The sequence below is a fragment of the Physeter macrocephalus genome, chromosome 19 (assembly GCF_002837175.3).
Source record: "Physeter macrocephalus isolate SW-GA chromosome 19, ASM283717v5, whole genome shotgun sequence".
NCBI lineage: Eukaryota > Metazoa > Chordata > Mammalia > Artiodactyla > Physeteridae > Physeter > Physeter macrocephalus.
The window spans coordinates 1,476,379-1,495,757 of NC_041232.1; the positions used below are offsets into that span (position 1 = coordinate 1,476,379).

The following is a 19,379-nucleotide window of genomic DNA, read 5'->3' on the forward strand; positions in this document are numbered from 1 at the left end:
CTCCTTGCCATTGGACCCGGCCCAGGCATTTCTGGACATGGCCCTCAGGGTGGAGTTTGGGGGCATTTGCCAAGCCCTCCCCACTGGCTGGGCTTGGAACTCCTCCCAGCAGCCCCTGATCCTGTCCACTGTTCTCTTCTGCCCTGGAAGCAGTGAGTTCTTGGTGGCTGTGACAGCTCTGGTCTGCTTTGCCCTCCAGGAATCCCACCCACAGGAGGAAGGTCACACGTTGCTCCCAGCAGAGGCTGACAAAGAGGTGCTGATGGTTGGCCCAAGTCTGGGCTGGCCGCCAGACCACCAAGATGGGCACAGGCCCTGTGCAGAGAGCTAGGATGGAGGGGCTGAAGCTGAATCTGGGCAGCCGGCCGCGGGTGCCTCCTCCCCATGGCAACGCACTTCTCAACCTGCAGCCAGCTCTGCTGGAGCCCGGCACACATCCTGGATTTGCCCGTTCCCACTGCACTATTGGCGGAAAGGAGGGAGTCAGTGTTGTATAGATGTCTAGCCATGTGAGGTGACCCAGAGATGGCCGAACCCTGGGAGGGCAGGTGGAAAATGCCCGTCCGGTGATGCCTGGGGACCAGCCTCTTCTAGGCAAGGCCAGCAGCCTGGCAGCCCACCCTTAGCTCTACCTGCATCCCAAGACCCACACACACCGGCTGGGGTCAACCTACATCTTCTGCTGGGGTCTGCATCACAGCCCCTGCTCTCCACCCCCACCCCCAAGCCCTATGACTCAGCAGTGGCCCTTCTGGCTACAGATCTCACCTCCCTGGATTGCAGTGAGCTGTGGCTGTTTCCCACCCAACGGAAAGGTGACCAGATGGCAGGAGGGACCTGAGAAATGGCCATGGGATCTTCGGGATCCCAGGGGCCAGCCCTGGAAGGGTCCCCACAGGAGCTTTTTGGGGAGAATTTGGTGGATAGGTGGATGAATGGGGGCTGCAGAGCACAGGCGGTGACCGGACAAAGAACAGGACACGGGAGGGTATCCAAACCATTTACTAAGCAGACTCTTACCCCACCCCCCCAAGCTGTGAAGGAGGGCAGGGCCCTAGCCCCACACCCAGGATCCGGTGGCCATAAGCCTTGCCTGGCGAGCTGCAGGGGTGAGACAGGGAGGTCCAGACCAAGTCTCTTGCCCCCACCCGGAGGTCAGCCTGCTGATGGAGTCAAGGCCAGCCATAAACCTCCCTCCGGCAGCCGAGGCTGGGGTCCCTGGGCTCTCGGTCTGCCCCTCTGGAATCAGGAGGAGCCATTAGGGAGTGGGTGGCATCCAAGACCCTGACGGTCAGAGAAGGAGCGGCATCTCCAGTCCAGTGCCCACACAGCCGAAGGAACGTGCGTCCTACCCACGTCGGAGCCAGCACTGCACACAAAAAGAAACAGCGAGTCTTCCCAAGTGCGCGTCGCCTTGCGGGACAGGGCGCAGCCCGGGGCCGGCTAGGCGGCCGGAGAGGACGGGCTGCGGACAGAGTCCGGTCCGTGCGCAGGACCCAGAGTTCCGCAGAGCCTGTGCGCCGCGGAGGCCGCCGTCCATGCGGGGCTCCCCTGGCCGGCCCTCCCGCTCGCGGCCCTGCCGCGAAAGCGCACTCAAACATAGTTCTTCTTGTCGTAGTCGCCGCTGGCCGTAGGCCGCCGCGGCGCCGAGTACTTGACCGGGAAGCCGAAGTCGGGGCGGCCGGCGCAGACCCAGGCGCCGCAGCACACGAGGCCGCCGCCGCACATGAGCAGCGCCGAGGCGGCCCAGCCGATGTAAAGCGCGGCGCCCAGCTCGTACTTCTGCGACATGGGCACGGTCGGGTCGTAGAACTCCCGGACCACGATGTTGGCGAACCAGCAGAGCGGCACGAGCGCCAGCAGCCCGCAGAGCGCGTAGAGCGCGCCGCCCGTGAGGGCCACGCGCGCCTTACCCGGGCCGGGGGCCACGCAGGTGGTGCACTGCGCGCCCGCCAGGGTCACGAAGAGCGCGACAAGCGCCAGAAGCACGGCACCCACCGTGAGCGCCCGCGCCGCCTGCACCTCTGTGCTCAGCGCCAGCACCGAGTCGTACACCTTGCACTGCATGTGCCCTGTGCTCTGCACCACGCACGACATCCACAGCCCCTTCCAGGTGGTCTGCGCCGTCACGATGTTGTGGTCCAGGAAAGCGGTCACCTGCCACATGGGCAGCCCGCACGCCAGGATCAGGCCCACCCATCCCACCAGGCACAACACCAGGCCAAGAATCTCCAGCGCCGCCGACCCCATGGCTGGAAACAAGACGGGCGCCCGACGGCCCGGGCCCTCCGGGCGCGCACAGCTCACTCCCTCCGATCCCCGGCCCGGCGGCACCACAGCACAGCCTCGGGTCTGCGGGCGCCTCTAGGGGGGCTTCCCATTTGAAGGTTCGGGGGGCGGACTATGCCCCGCGGGCCCGGCCCCCCGCCCTGAGCAGCCAATCCACGCCCAGGCCATCCGCCCGCAGCCAATCGCAGGCGCCCCCGGCAACCGGAGTTAGGAAAACAACTGCGCGTGGGGGTAGCGGGCGGCGGGGGGAACCTCGGGGGCGTCCGGTGGCGGCCCCGGACCCTCATCCGCCGTTGTCCTGGTCACTGCAGAGCCCGTTCCAAGCTAGTTCCACGAACTACCTCCCTGTGCGCCCCCACCTCGCCGTTTCAGGAGCTGCATGACCCTGGGTCTGCACCGATTTCCCCGACACACTCTCGAACAAGCCAGTTGGTCCCTACCTCCCGGGCCAGCTCCACTCTTTCCTGGCCCCGGTCGGCGGGAGCCCCCACCATCACCACTGCGCCGAGGCCCCCGGGTTAGCCAAACACAGCTCGGCCTGTTCTTCCAGGAAGCTTGCCCTGGAGTCCAAGCCCAACCCAGGCCGCTTCTCTGCACTCCGACCACTGCCTCCCTCACAGGCCGAGAAGCCAGGAAGGCCTGTGCGGGTCAGGCCAGGGTTCCTGCTTCGTCCAAGGCCCTGCCCAGCGCCACTACGTCCACGGGGCTTGCAGCTCCAGCACGAAGCAGAAAGAACGGGGCCTTCCCACGGCCTCCGGAGACCCCCACTCTGCCCCTGCCGCCAGGGCTTCCCATACCTCCCAACCTTTGCACCGACTGCTCCTCTTCCGGAGATGCTGCCCATCCCCCATCCTTTGAGGCCCAGCTGAGGCGACACCGCGTCAATAAGTCCCCAGTGACCCAGCATACAGGCAGTCCTCCCAGGAGCAGCCCGTGGCCCCAGGCTCTGCCAACTACTCCCTGCTCCAGGCCTCAAACAAGAGACACAGAGAGAAACGCAGGGGCTGTGCTCTGCCCTCCCACCAGCTGCAGTGCTACCCTGGCACCCCAGCCCCCAAGCCACCCTCCGGAAGCCAACATGGAGTTTCCTGACTGGGAGGAAGAGCCCCCATCCTCGCTGGAGGCGGGAGGCGAGGGATTTCCGGGCATTCTTCTGCACAATGGCCCAGCCATTTCTCCAAAGGCCCACTGGGATGGACAGTAGGGCCCCCTGAGGCTCAGGTAGGGGCACTAGTCCCTTTCTGGCAGCCCCCTCCCCACTCCCTGTCGGCCCCTCTGTCTCCAGCAAAGTCTGTATTCTGCCCTGGAGTGGGGCTACCAGGACCCCCACTCCTTCCTCAGGTCCCAGGTGCCTGACTGCTAGCAGGGCTCCCCAAAGAAGGCCTGCCTTTGAGGCTGGCCAAAGCCTGGGCGCCTCAACAGATCCGTCCTTCCTGGGCCCGGTTCCTTCTCCTCCTCAGGTGGCTGAGATAATACCCTGTCGTCCAGCACGGGGAGGCACCCAAGGCAAGTTTGCTGGGCCCTGTGGAATTGGAGAGGACAATTTTACCCCTTCTTTCACCCCAGCCCCCTCACTCCCTGCATAGATGGAGCTCCAAGGACCACTGCCTCCTCCCAGACACCCCTCACTCGCTGCTTCCCTCCTGTTGCAGACCCTTCTGGACGTCCCCTCCCCCATCCACTCCAGGGGGCCCAGCCCTACCACCCACCCACCCTTTCAATCCCGCTTCCCCATGGCCCAAGTCCAGGGACGTTGCCCAGGGTCCCCTCATGACACTCCACGCTGCTGTTTTCCCGGGTCGACTGCTGTGGCCTCCTCAGGCTGTCCAGGCCCCACCCTTGGCCACTGGGGCTGTTCTCCTCAGGGCAGCTGGGCCATCTCAGCAGGCCCTGCTCCTGGGTCACACTCTGCCTGAAACTCTCTGTGGCTCGCACTGCCCATGGATGAAGCACCGACTCCCGGGAGCGGCCCAGGTGACATGGGCCAGCTGCACCGGGTCTGGCCAGTCCAGCAGCATACTCCACGTTCCATTCAGACTTGCCTCCCTCTGGGCCCTCAGACTGGTCTGCCTACACCCATGCCTCTTCTGCTTGCAGTATGTATCCCTTGGGCAGGGCCTGCATCTACTAAGTTGTGTTACCAAGGTCACTTCCTCTTGGATGCCTTCCTGCCCCCATCCCTCAGCATTGCTCTCGAGGCCCAAGCTGGAGCTGCCTGTCTGCTTGCTGGTTGATCCCACCAGTATCCAGGAATGAGCCCCAGCACAGTGGCCGTCTTCATGCGTCTGTCCTGGGCAGGGGGCTGCCTGTGACCCATGCTGACCTCTGGCCAGCTGCCACTCCTCCAGCACCTCAGAGCTGCAGCCAGCACAAGGTTCTCCCCATTCGCCTGCCCACCTATCTCCCTCTCTCTGCTACTTTGGGCCCATCCTGGCCTGGCATCCTGGAGCAGCCCCAGTGAGTCCACATCTCTTTGGGGACAGCCTCACAGTATCTCGGGGACTTGGTAGAAGGGCCTCAGTCCCCACCTCTCACAATCTGATTTCTACCCCGACACCACTGTGTTGGTTGTAGGCCTGGCCGCAGTTGAATCAGAGCTGCCACAGAGAGGCCCAGCCCCGAGCTGCGGGGGCGTGAAGACTTGCCTGCTCTTCCTTCCACTCTCTAGAATCTCCTAGCCACCTACTATACGTGGAGCATCGTGTCCAGGTAGAACACCCAGGGGGCTCCTGCCCTCAACCAGGGACTGGGAAGGGCTTTCAGGTATGCCCTTGGCTGTGAGGGAAAGAGATGGCAGAGTGACACCAAGTGATGAAGGCCTCTCTGAGGCGGGGATAGTTCAGCCCAAACCCAGGAAGAAGTTCCACACAAGAGCCCAGAGGCGGAAATGAGCAGGAGGAGGCCGACGGGGTTGGGGTGACATGGTGGGCCCAGGCCTGCAGGCCAAGGGTCCAGGCTGGGCAGGGTGTGGATCCCTGATTTCTGGCGAGGGGCTCTTGGGCCAGCACGCCAGCCAAGGCCACCTGCTCATCTGCTGCTATTGTTCTGCTTTCCCAGGGGAAGTGCGGCAGGATCTCATTAATTGTGTGGGGGAAAGGCCTGAGTCGGCAGAAATCAGTTTATCTTGAGCAGCTGCCAGCTGACCCTGCACCACGGTGATCCGGTGACCTTCCAGGGACAATCTAAATTTAGGCTCCAGATTTCTGAGGACTGGGGTTTGGGAAGCTCCTAGTTAAGGGATTTCATCTGGGGGGAAGTGAGAAATAATGTCCCTTCTGTCTTTGAAATAGTTAAGGATGTTTTCCTCAGGGTAGCAGCTGTTTGTGGAGCCTCTGAGCACAGAGCACTGCCTGTGGCCTTTCTTGGTGCAACCGGTGCCCCAGAGGCAGCTCCTCCAACATCGCCAGGCCTGCCCTGGGGCCCAAGGTGCCCTGCGTGGGAGGGGCATGGATGCCTGTGCCAATGCCCAGAGTGCCCTTAGACAAAGAGCTGGTGAGTTCACAGTTCAGATGAGGGAACTGGGCTCTCCTTGCCTTTGTCCCACCATTGATGCAAAGCCCTCCGTGGTGGAGACTGCAAGGTTGAAGGGGAGGCAGTCATCAATCCTGAGTCCTCTGCTGCCATTCCTGAGCACCCTCCAGGTTCCTGAGACAGCCTCCCTGGCTCCCTTGACCTTCACAGCTCATCTGATGTCAGTTTGGTCCTCAGAGCGGGCACCACTGGCTGGCTGGCAGAACAGGAGGGCCCTGTTGCTTAACCTTCCCCAGTGGGTAGGGGAGTGTGGGGGGCAGAGGGCTCTGGTTGACAAGAAACCCAGGGTCTTGTAGACCCCTGAGCCCTCATGGATCGCACCAGGTGGTGGTCTCTGTGTGATCTCCTGGAGGCCAGCAAAGGCTCTGTGTAATGGCAGTAGGGGCCCCAGGAGCCCAAGGCAGCCCTGACCCCACACCCTCCACCCCTCATACCTGCACTGCCTCCATGGCCTCTCTGTCCACCTTCTCTCCCCTACCCGTCCCTTCACAGATTCCATCCTTCTCTGCATGCTGCATTTTGCAACAAATTTATACTCTTTCACTTAAAATCAGTAGAGTCATTCTGGATCCTCCTTTTTCATTTAGCATCATATTGTAAACATGTCCCTACTCTGTTAAAAAACACCCTCATGATTACCATTGTTTCTAACTGCCTTGGGAGCTGGAGAGCCAGGATGGAATCATCTATCTCCCCCACTCCTGAGAGTGAGTGGTGACCAAGGCAATCTGTTCCAAGGTTCCGTAAAATGGGGATGGTAATGGGCTCAACATCAAAGGGCTGCCAAGGAGCTTAGTGGACAGCACTTCCTGGCTCAAGGTGGATGCTGGATTAACATTAACAGTGATGATCATCCTGGTAAATATGCAACCATCCCTCAAGACATAGTTTCATAAATGATAATTTTCTATTATAAATAATGCTGCTATGAATGGCATTATTCATGAGCCTTGGTATTTCGGGTAATTTCCTCAGGAAAAACTCCTCAAAGTAGCATTTCTGGCTCACACCCTAGAGGGTGTGTCCCTTAGACGCCTTATCTGAGTACGCATTTTCACTGCCTGTCATTAGCTCTAGGTAGTCACAGTTTTCAAAGTTTACTAATTGGATAGGTAGAAGATGGCACCTTACTTTACTTGGCATTTCTTCACAAGTAATGAAGTTAAAATTTTTTTCCAATTAATACTGCTCACTTTTATTTCCTCTTTGGTGAACTGCCTATGTGTCCACATAGAGCCTTGGTGTTTTCTCACTTTATATGTTAGAAACATTACTTGCTATCATATATATGGCATATACTTTTTGCTGTTTCCTACTTAACCTATTAATGATTTTTTTCAAAATGTTATAGAAGTTTGAATTTTTGAGTATTCAAATCTATTAAGGTTTTCCCTAGGGGATTTCAATCTTTATCTTTAGCCATCAAAAAGTCCTTCTATAACCAGAAAATACAAATTAAGTTATGATTTCTTATAGTTTTCTTCTCTGTCTCCTCATGCCAAAGAGGGTTTCTGATTCTGACCAAGATGAATAGGACCAACTGCAGATAGAGTTTTGCTCAAGAGCAAAAAGCGGGGGAGGGCATAGGAAAGAATCAATAAATTTAAAGATAGGACAATAGGATTATTCCATCTGAACAAGATTAAAAAAAAAAACAAAAAACAGAACCTCAGGAAATGTGGGATCATAACAAAAGGTCTGACATCTATGTCATTGGAGTACCAAAAGAAGAGAAGAAAGAGGCTGGGGATAAAAAAGTACTCAAAGAAATAATAACTGGAAATTTCCTAAGTTTAGGAAGAAGAAAAGAAAAAATATACAGATTCAAGATGTTGCCAGAACCCCAGACAGAATAAATCCTAAAAAATCCACACCAAGACACATTGTAATTAAACTTCTGAAAACCAAAGATGAAGAAAAATACTGAAAGGAGCCAGAAAAAAAGGACATCTCACCAATAGGGGAAAAACAAATCAAATGACAGAATTTCTCATCAGAAACCATGGAGACCAGAGAACGTGGCACATTTTTTTAAGCACTAGAAGGAAAAGAAAATGTCAACCCAGAATTCTGTATCTAGTGAATATATTCTTCAGGGATGAAGTGGAAATAAATATATTCTCAGATCAAGGAAAACTAAGAGAATGTCACCAGCAGATGTACCCTAAAAGAATGGCTAAAATATGTTATTTAAACAGAAGGGAAATGATAAAAGGAGGAATCTTTGGACATCAAAAAGGAAGAAAGAATATGACAAGCAAAATGTTGGTAAATACAACAGACTTTCCTTCTCCTTTTGAGCTTTCTAACTTATGTTTGATGGGTGGAGCAAAAATGATTACACTGCCTAAAGTGGTTCTCAGGGTGTGTAGAGGAACTATCTAAGATAATTGTATTATAAATAGGAAAGGATAATGGGACATAAAGGGAGGTAAGGTTTCTATACGTCATTCCAACTGGTAAAGTGTTGACATTAGTAGACTTTGATGAGTTATCTGTATAAAGTGTAATCCTAGAGCAACCACTAAAAACTTTACAAAGAGATACACTCAAAAACACTACAGATAATTCAAACAGAACTCTGAAAGATGTTGAAGTAAGCCATAGGAAGGCAGGAAAAGGTAAACAGAGAAACAGAGAGAAAGAGAATACACAGCAAACAAAGTGGCAGACTTAAGCCTTACCATATCAATAATTACATTAAATGTAAGTGGTCTAAATAGAGCAGTCAAACAACAAAGGTTGGTAGAGTGCACCAAAAAAATTACCCCAATATATGCTATTTAAAAGAAACTCAATTCAAATCGAATGACATATGTAGGCTGAAAGCAAAAGGATAGAAAAAGATATACTAGGCAAACATTAATCTAATATATATAGAGCAGTGGCTATATAAATATCAGATAAAGTACACTTCATTAAGAAAATTACCAGGGACAGAGACACTACATAATGATAAAAGGGCCAATCTACCAAGAAGGCATAGCAATCCTAAATGTGTACACACCAAGTGACAGAGCTGCAAAATATGGGAAGCAAAACTTCATAAAATTGAATGCAGAAATAGACAAATTGACAATTATAGTTGAGGCTTCAACACTCTTCTCTCAACAACTGAGAGAATAAATAGACAAAAAAATCACCAAGGAGATAGAACTCAACAACACCATCAAACAACAGGATCTAATCAAAATTTATATAACACTACCCAACAACAGCAGAATACACATTCTTTTCATGTGCCCATAGAACCTATACCAGATAGACCATATGCTGAGCCACAAAAAACCCTCAAAATCAGTGAAAGCAAAAGTTGCTTCTTTGAAAACTCAACAATATTAACATGACTTTACCTAAACTGACCTTAAAAACATTACTAAAATCATAAATGAAAGAAGAGGTATCGCTAATAATATCTCACTAACAGTAAAAGTGATTTTAAGGGAATACTGTGAACAATTGTGTGCCAACAAAGTAGATAACCAAGATGAAATGGGCAAATTCCTACAAACAAAAACTACCAAACCTGACTTAAGAAGAAATAAATCTGAATAGATCTATAACAAGTAAAGAGATTGAGTTAGTAATTTTAAAGATTTCCAACAAAGAAAAGTCCAGGACCAGATGGCCTCACTGGTAAACTATACCAAATGTTTAAAGTAAAGAAAAACTAATACCAATCAATCTTAAACTCTTACAAAAAAATAGAAGAGGGCGGCACACTTCCTAACTTACTCTATGAGGCCAGAACTGCCCTGATCCAAAGTCAGACAAAGACTTCACAAGAAAACTACAACCAATAATGCCTGTGAATACAGATGCAAAAATACTCAACAATATACTAGCAAACCAAATCCAGCAACACATATAAAAAATACATGACCAAATGGGATTTATTCCAGGAATGCAAATCGGTTTAATAAACAAAAATCAATCAATGTAGCATACCAAAATACTTAGATGTAAATCTAACAAAATACGTACAGGAGTTATATGCTGAGAACTATAAAACACTGATGAAAGGAATCAAAAAACATCTAAATAAACAGAGAGGCATTCCATGTTCATGGATTGGAAGACTATGTGATAAAGATGTGAATAATGCACTTCCCTTCAAAATCCCAGGAAGATTTCTTATAGATATAAACTAGATTATTCTGAAATGTATATGGAAAGGAAAAGGAATTAGAATAGCTAAAACAATTCTGAAAAAGAAAAATAAAGTGGGAAGAATCACACTATCTGATTTTAAAACTTATATAGATATTAATATACTGATTATAGGGGACAGAGACATTGTTCAATGGTGCTGAGAATCCAGAAACAGCCCCACACAAGTACAACTGATTTTTGACAAGCATGCAAAAGCAAGTCAATGACCCAAAAGAACTGAAAGCAGGGACTGAAACAGATATTTGTACACCAACATTCATAGCAGCATTATTCACAACAGCCAAAAGGTGGAAACAACCCAAATATCCACTGATGGATGAATGGATAAACAAACAGGTTGTATATCCATACAATGGAATATTAGTCTTAAATAGGAAGGAAATTCTAACACATGCTACAACATGGATCAACCTTGAAGACATTATGTTAAGTGAAATAAGCCAGACACAAAAACATAAGTATTGTATGATCCCACTAACATCAAGTCCCTAGAGTAGTCAAATTCGTAGAGACAGAAAGTAGAATAGTGGTTGCCAGGGGGCTGGAGGAGGAGGGGATGGGGAGTTATTGTTTAATGGGTACAGAGTTTCAGTCTGGGAAAATGAAAATGTTCTGAAGATGGATGGTGGTGATGGATGCACAATAATATGACACACTTAATGCCACCAAATTGTAAAAATGGCTGAAATGCTAAATTCTGTGGGATGCACATTTTACCACAAGAAAGACAACTCAATGGAGGAAGGATAATTTTTTCAACAAATATGCTAAAGCAATTAGATATCAATAGAAAAAAACATCAACCTCAACCAAAACCTCACATCATAAAAAAAAAAATCTCAAAATGAATCCTAGATTTAAATGTAAAATGTAAAACTATAGAACTTTTAGAAGATAACTTGGAAGAAAATCTTCAGGACATAGACATGACACCAAAAGCATGATCATAAAAGGAGAAAATCATCAATTTAACCTTATCAAAATTAATTTTTGCTTTGTAAAAGACACTTTTTAAAGGATGAAAAGGTACACACTGGGAGAAAATATTTGCTCATGGATTAAAATGCCTAGAGTAGTAATGGCCCATAAGAAGTGCCACAGATACTATTTTTACTATATTACCGGGTTGCAGTTCTTTTATTAGATTTATTCCTGGATTCTTTCCATTTTTGTTGCTATTTTTAAATCTTTTTAAAATTGCATTTTCTAACTGATTTTTGCTATTGTATAGCAATGCAAATGAATTTTGCTTTAAATCCAGCAACCTTATCTAATTCTTTTTGTTTGTTTTGTTTTTGTTTTTTTGTGGGTTTTTTGTGGTACGCGGGCCTCTCACTGTTGTGGCCTCTTCCATTGTGGAGCACAGGCTCTGGACGCGCAGGCTCAGAGGCCATGGCTCACGGGCCCAGCTGCTCCGTGGCATGTGGGATCTTCCCAGACCGGGGCACAAACCCGTGTCCCCTGCATCGGCAGGCGGACTCTCAACCACCGCGCCACCAGGGAAGCCCAACCTTATCTAATTCTAATAGTTTATTTGTAGATGCCTTTGGGGTTTCCACATAGATTATCATTATCACGTGTAAATAATGAGTTCTGTGTTTTTCTTTCTAACTCTTCATACTTTTATTTCATTTTCTCATTTCACTGCACTGGTTAGGATATACAGTAGTACATCATATAGAAGCCTTCATCACGGGCATCATGTAGAGTTTCTGATCTCACAGAGAATGCTTTCATTGTTAATGTTGTCTACTATATATTAGTAGATGTACTTTACTCTATTCGCTTCAATTCCTATTTTTGTTTTTTATTACGAAAGTTTAATTTCATCTGTTTTTTTTTTTGGCTACATCTATTGAAATAATTCTGTGGTTTTTCTCTTTTAATCTGTTAATATGGTTACTTACTTCAAGTAATTTTATAATGTTACACCAATCATGCTTTTTTTTTTTTTTGGCTGTGTTGGGTCTTTTTTGCTGCGTGCAGGCTTTCTCTAGTTGTGGTGAGCAGGGGCTACTCTTTGTTGTGGTGCATGGGCTTCTCATTGCGGTGGTTTCTCTTTTTGCGGAGCACAGGCTTAGGCGTGCGGGCTTCAGTAGTTGTGGCTCGTGGGTTCTAGAGCGCAGACTCAGTAGTTGTGGTGCACGGGCTTAGTTGCTCCACGGCATGTGGGATCTTCCCGGACCAGGGCTCGAACCCATGTCCCCTGCATTGGCAGGAGGATTCTTAACCACTGCGCCACCAGGGAAACCCAATCATGTATTTTTGAAATAAACCCAACTTGGCCATGAGAAATTATCTTTTGGATCGATTATTGGATTCAGTTTGCATCAGTGTTTATGAGTGAGATTTACTGGTAATTTTATTCTTGTTCTACTCTTGTTCGGTTTGCATATCAAGGTTATATCAGCCTTGTAGAAATGAGGTGCGAGTTTCCTATTTTTCTATTCTCCAAAATAATTTGTACAAGATTGGAATGATCTATTTCTTGAAAGGTAGAATTTGCTTGCAAAGCCTTTTATTTCTTTTTCCATGTTTAAAAACATTTAAAAAAATTGAATTATAGTTGATTCACAATGTTGTGTTGAATTATAGTTGATTTACAATGTTGATTTACAATGCTGGTGTACAGCAAAGTGATTTAGATACACATGCATATATAATCTTTTTCATATTCTTTTTCTACCATGGATTATTACAGGCTATTCAATATAGTTCCCTGTGCTATACAGTAGGACCTCATTGTTTATCTAGTTTATGTATAGTAGTTTGTATCCCCTAATCCCAAACTCCTAATTTATCCCTCCCCCACCCCTTTTCCCCTTTGGTAACCATCAATTTGTTTTCTATGTCTGTGGGTCTGTTTCTCTTTTGTGAATGTTCATTTGTATCATATTTTAGATTGTGTTTTTCTTTCTAACTCTTCATACTTTTATTTCATTTTCTCATTTCACTGCACTGGTTAGGATATACAGTAGTACATCATATAGAAGCCTTCATCACGGGCATCATGTAGAGTTTCTGATCTCACAGAGAATGCTTTCATTGTTAATGTTGTCTACTATATATTAGTAGATGTACTTTACTCTATTCGCTTCAATTCCTATTTTTGTTTTTTATTACGAAAGTTTAATTTCATCTGTTTTTTTTTTTGGCTACATCTATTGAAATAATTCTGTGGTTTTTCTCTTTTAATCTGTTAATATGGTTACTTACTTCAAGTAATTTTATAATGTTACACCAATCATGCTTTTTTTTTTTTTTGGCTGTGTTGGGTCTTTTTTGCTGCGTGCAGGCTTTCTCTAGTTGTGGTGAGCAGGGGCTACTCTTTGTTGTGGTGCATGGGCTTCTCATTGCGGTGGTTTCTCTTTTTGCGGAGCACAGGCTTAGGCGTGCGGGCTTCAGTAGTTGTGGCTCGTGGGTTCTAGAGCGCAGACTCAGTAGTTGTGGTGCACGGGCTTAGTTGCTCCACGGCATGTGGGATCTTCCCGGACCAGGGCTCGAACCCATGTCCCCTGCATTGGCAGGAGGATTCTTAACCACTGCGCCACCAGGGAAACCCAATCATGTATTTTTGAAATAAACCCAACTTGGCCATGAGAAATTATCTTTTGGATCGATTATTGGATTCAGTTTGCATCAGTGTTTATGAGTGAGATTTACTGGTAATTTTATTCTTGTTCTACTCTTGTTCGGTTTGCATATCAAGGTTATATCAGCCTTGTAGAAATGAGGTGCGAGTTTCCTATTTTTCTATTCTCCAAAATAATTTGTACAAGATTGGAATGATCTATTTCTTGAAAGGTAGAATTTGCTTGCAAAGCCTTTTATTTCTTTTTCCATGTTTAAAAACATTTAAAAAAATTGAATTATAGTTGATTCACAATGTTGTGTTGAATTATAGTTGATTTACAATGTTGATTTACAATGCTGGTGTACAGCAAAGTGATTTAGATACACATGCATATATAATCTTTTTCATATTCTTTTTCTACCATGGATTATTACAGGCTATTCAATATAGTTCCCTGTGCTATACAGTAGGACCTCATTGTTTATCTAGTTTATGTATAGTAGTTTGTATCCCCTAATCCCAAACTCCTAATTTATCCCTCCCCCACCCCTTTTCCCCTTTGGTAACCATCAATTTGTTTTCTATGTCTGTGGGTCTGTTTCTCTTTTGTGAATAAGTTCATTTGTATCATATTTTAGATACCACATATAAGTGATACCATATGGTATTTGTCTTCTGTCTTACTTCATTTAGTATGATAATATCTAGGTCCATCCATGTTTCTGCAAATGCCATTATTTCATTCTTTTTTATGGCTGAGTAGTATTCCATTGTGTATCTATGTACCACATCTTCTTTATCCATTCATCTGTCGATTGACATTTATGCTGCTTCCATGTCTTGGCTACTGTAAATAATGCTTGCAAAGCTTTTAAAACATTTGTGAGGGGAGGGGCAGATTTTTAATCACTGATTACATTTCTTTAATTGTAAGACAATACAGGTTTTTAAAATTTCTTTTGGATTCCATTCTGGAAAACTGTTTTCCCAAGAAATTACCCATTTCATCTGTTTTCAAATTTGTTGCCATGAAGTTAATAGATAGCCTTTTATATTTCTGTTCACTTACTGGGGCATCTATGGTGAGATCTCCCTTCCTAGTGTTTTATTTGTGCCTCCTCTTTTTCTTGTGAATATTACCAGAGCCTGGCTTTGTTTTTGTATTTCCCACAAGCCACCTTTGGTCTTTTCTGCCTTAAACTGTACTGCACCTGATGTTGACATAACCCACAAGTTCACTCTTGGTTAGTCTTTTCTCCCTTGACCTCCAATGTTGTGTTTCTTTATGTTTTAGGAGGGTTTCTTGTAATTGCACAAACCTGGGTTACTTTTCATACAATGTGACAATCTTTTTAGCTGGAGTGTTTGGTCCCTTTACATTTTTTGTGATTACAGGTATGCTTGCATTTATTTGTAACAGCTATGTCCAGCTCCCCCTGCCCACTCTCCTCCTTCCTTTCCGTTTTCTTTTGGATTAACTTTTTTTTAATCAATTAATTTATTTATCTATTTATTTTTGGCTGCATTGGGTCTTCGTTGCTGTGCGCGGGCTTTCTCTAGTTGCAGCGAGCAGGGGCTACTTACTCTTGGTTGCAATGTGCGGGCTTCTTCTCATTGCGGTGGCTTCTCTTGTTGCAGAGCACAGACTGTAGGTGTGCGGGCTTCAGTAGTTGTGGCACATGGGCTTAGTTGCTCCGCGGTATGTGGGATCTTCCTGGACCAGGGCTCAAATCCATGTCCCCTGCACTGGCAGGCAGATTCTTAACCACTGTGTCACCAGGGAAGTCCCTGGATTAACTTTTGTCTTTTTCTTAATTCCTTTTTTCCTTTTTACCTTTTTAGAAATTATACCTTCTGGACCTATTTAGGCAGTCACCTTCTAAAAGTAATAACCTCTAAAGTTAGTATCTTTGCCCTTCTCCCCACAACACTGAAACCTTAGAATGTTTAACCTGTCACCTGCTGCCAGCTCCCATGCTATTGGTGACCTGCGGTTGTTTCAAACACTCAGTACTGGTGTGCAGGGCCCACCCGAGAGGATGCCCCCACCTCTTGCCTCCTCAGGCAGTGGCCGCACCCAGCTTGCTAGGTGGAAAGCCAAGGGCAGGAAGTGGCCGTGAACATAGGCTGGCACCCCTGCTGCTCCCAGAAGCCAGTCCTCAGATCCTATCTCAAGCTCACGCTGGCTTAGTCAAGCCCTCAGGAGTTGGCATCCAGGCCAGCACTGGTCCAAACAAGGAGTGGGTCAGAGCTGAACATCCAGGCCCAGGCTGACCACACCAAGGACACAGGGAGGTGCTCAGAGCCCACAGCCCTTCCCAGGAGGCTGGCAGGGCCTGGAGCCTGTGAATTTACCCCTCAGCTGCCCTGGTTGCCCCCTGCAGACACCCCCTTGTTTTCACACTTTCACTGAAAAACGCATGAGCTGGGGATGTCCCAGCTGGGCCTCCCTGCAGCAAACAGTGGCCCCCAAAATGTCCACAACAACAAGGATGTTGCCTCAGACAGTGCCTCCTGCACTCATTCCCCACAGACCAAGGGATGGGGATGCAGAAGAGCCAAGCAGAGGGACATAGCAGCTACCCAGGAGGCCGGAGGCTGTGGAGAGGAGCTGCCCCTTACGTAGGTTTAGAGGAAAGATCGGAGTTCACCAGGGCGAAAGTGGAATCAGGCATTCTGGGAAAGAAGAGCCCATGGGCAAGAGCAGTAACAAACACCAGCAGGGCGTGGGGTATGGAAGGACAACAGCAGGACAAGGAGGGACCCATGCAGCTGGGCTCTGGCTGGCTGGTGTCTTGAAGAGAGCTCCTGGGAATGGAGCTAAGAAGTAAGAGAAGTCACTATTCCAACAGGCACATGGTCATGTCTGGCTGCCAGGATGGGTGAAGTATGATCCTGCAGCTGGGTGGCCACAGACTCAGCAGAACCCAGAGCCTCCTATTCCCAGGGGAAGGGACCATCCCCGCCAAATGCCGAGTTCTGAGGGCCCACAAGCCAGGGCCTGCAAGGTGGAACTGAGTCAGAGATGCTAGGCCGAGGCTGGGATTCAAGGGAGCAGACAGAGCCCATCCCCGTCCCCCCGCCCTCCCCTACAGAGCGTCCCACTGCACATACCAGTAAAGACTTTGAGAGCTAATAAACACATGGCAATACGGAAATAATAAAGAATGTCATCAGTGGGCCAGGAATTTTGAGAGACTTTTAGGAGTTTGTGGAAGAGAAGAAGGAGATAGGGTGAGACACTGGGACCAACCAGGGCTGAGGGAAAAGCCAACCCTGCGTGCAGATGAGGAGCCTCAGCTGGGGGAGGAGGCTGCAGCCTCCAGCTGTCACCCTGGGTGCCACTTTGTCCCCAAAGGGCCCACTGAGGCAGGCTGGGGCAGGAGGAGGTAGATGAGAGCCTCTGAAAACACGAACCCTCCAAGTAGCTGAGGGGGGAGAAAGGCAGGTCCCGCCAGGAGAGAACCCAAGCGGGGTCAGTTAAAGGCCTCCTGGTGCCCCTGGGGCGTCAGGGGAGAGACAAAGAAACAGACCTCTCACACACCTGACAAGGGTACACGTTGGTACAACCACTGCAGGAAATAGTTTGCCGTTACCTCAAAAAGTTGAATGAGCATCATCCCATGAGCCAGAGGGAAAAGTGTCCACATGCACTGGGTACGTGTGGCAACCAATAGTCAGCATCAACTACCAGAGATGGAGGGAGGGAGCTCCCGATGTGACTCCTGCACCCATGACCGCGTGCAAGGACCTGAGCAGGAACCACCCCACTGAGCTCAGTCAACCCAGCACTTGAGAAAGAAGAATAGAATGGCCCTTGTTTCAGGCCACTGAGGTTTGGGGTGTTTGTTATGAAGAGACAGAAAACCAGATTTCATTTCTATAAAGGTTAAAAGTAGGCAAGATTAAACCATATTGTTCAGGAATAAATATACAGGTGGTAAAACTAAAAAGAAGAACTAAGAAATGATTACCACGAGAGTGAGGATAACCTTTATCTCTAGAGAGAGGTGAGTGGAAAGGATATATGGAGCTTCTGAGGCGATACCTAGGGGTGACTACGTGAATGTTTGCTATAGAATAATTTGTGAAGCTGTATGTAATGATATCTTTCACAATAAAAAAACATGTGTGTGTATTTTAAGAAAGGCTAAAAGAAAGTACTCAGGTTTGGATGATGTGGGTTCAGCATCTGCCAGCAGCTCCCACATGCATCCTACAGAGCAGCCCGGCTTGGACAGGATGCCCACTGCCCACACACCCTCCCACGCAGGGCCAAGCCCCTGGGAGCAGCAGACCAGTGTGCCCAAGACCAAAACGCATGCCAGTCACCAGGAAACCCCAGATGGAAGCCAGCTAATGAGAAAACAAAGGCAAACATTAGAAACCTTGACAATGTGAAATAATAGCAAAGCCCTGGGAGCAAATCTATTTTCTGTCTCTATGAATGTGCCTTTCTGGACATTTCACATCAATGGAATCATACAATATGTGGTCTTTCGTGTCTGGCTTCTTCCACTTTGCATAACATTTTCCTGGTTCATCCATTTTGTAGCCTGTGTCAGTACTTCATTCCTTTTTATGACTGAATAGTATTCTGTGGTATGGATAGGTCACATTTTGTTTATCCATTCATCACCTGATGAACATTTGGGTTGTTTACACTTTTTGGTTACTATGAATAAAGCTGCTATGAACATCTGTATACAAGTTTTTGTGTGGACATATCGTTTCATTTCTCTTGAGTACCTAAATGTGGAATTGCTGGGTCATATGGTAATACTATGTTTAACTTTTTAGGAACTGCTAAACTTTTCCACAGCACCTGCATCATTTTATATTCTCACCAGCAATGTATGAGGGTTCAATTTCCCCACATCCTTGCCAACACTTATTATGTTGATTTTTTTTATCATACTGGACTCAGTTTACTAGCATCTCATGGCAGATTTTTGCATCTACATTCATAAGGGATATTGATCTGTATTTTTCTTGTGATGTCTTTGTCTTTGGTATCACGGTAACACTGGCTTTGTAGGATGAGTTAAGAAGTGTTCCCTCCTCCGACTTCCCTGGTGGTGCAGTGGTTAAGAATCCGCCTGCCAACGCAGGAAACACGGGTTCAAGCCCTGGTCCGGGAAGATCCCACATGCCGCGGAGCAACTAAGCCTATACGCCACAACTACTGAGCCTGCGCTCTAGATCCCGAGAGCCACAGCTACTGAGCCCGTGTGCCCTAGAGCCCGTGCTCCGCAACAAGAGAAGCCAGCGCAATGAGAAGCCCACGCACCACAACAAAGAGGAGCCCCTGCTCACCACAACTAGAGAAAGCCCACGTGCAGCACTGAAGACCCAGGGCAGCCATAAATAAATAAATAAATTAATTAATTAATTAAAATAAGTGTTCCCTCCTCTTCTATTTTTTGTAAGTGCTTGAGAAGGATTGATGTTAATTATTCTTTAAACCTTTGATAGAATTCACCAGTGAAACCATCTGGTCCTGGGTTTTTCTTTGTTGAATTTTTTATTACTAACTCAAAATTCATCAAATTTGGGAGTTTCAGCCTTTACTTCTTATTGAGAATCAGCCGTTTTTGTTTTTGTTTTTTTAAATAAGCTTTCCCCAGGTTGTTGCAAGCCTTTGGTTAATTTTCAAAGTTCCAAAAACACTGATCCTGTCAGTCTTCGCCCATGTTTTCATTGCTTTTATGAAGGGTGGAATGTGGAGTTTCTTACTCCACATCTTTTTTCTTACTTTTTTTTTTTAACATCTTTATTGGAGTATAATTGCTTTACAATGGTGTGTTAGTTT

The 19,379-nt window shown here is 47.4% G+C and overlaps 1 protein-coding gene across 1 annotated transcript; it reads right to left on the reverse strand.

Annotated features, from left to right (window-relative positions):
• Nucleotides 1-796: 796 nt before the first annotated feature.
• CLDN5 (claudin 5) lies at nt 797-2,343 on the reverse strand. Its single transcript, XM_007119078.2, has one exon. It carries the CDS (start codon nt 2,248-2,250, stop codon nt 1,594-1,596), a length of 657 nt encoding a protein of 218 aa, XP_007119140.1. The 5' UTR covers nt 2,251-2,343; the 3' UTR covers nt 797-1,593.
• Between the last annotated feature and the right edge of the window lie 17,036 nt (nt 2,344-19,379).

Bases quoted from the DNA above. Each gene is read 5' to 3' on its own strand.
- CLDN5 (XM_007119078.2), bottom strand. From the start codon at position 2,250: ATGGGGTCGGCGGCGCTGGAGATTCTTGGCCTGGTGTTGTGCCTGGTG.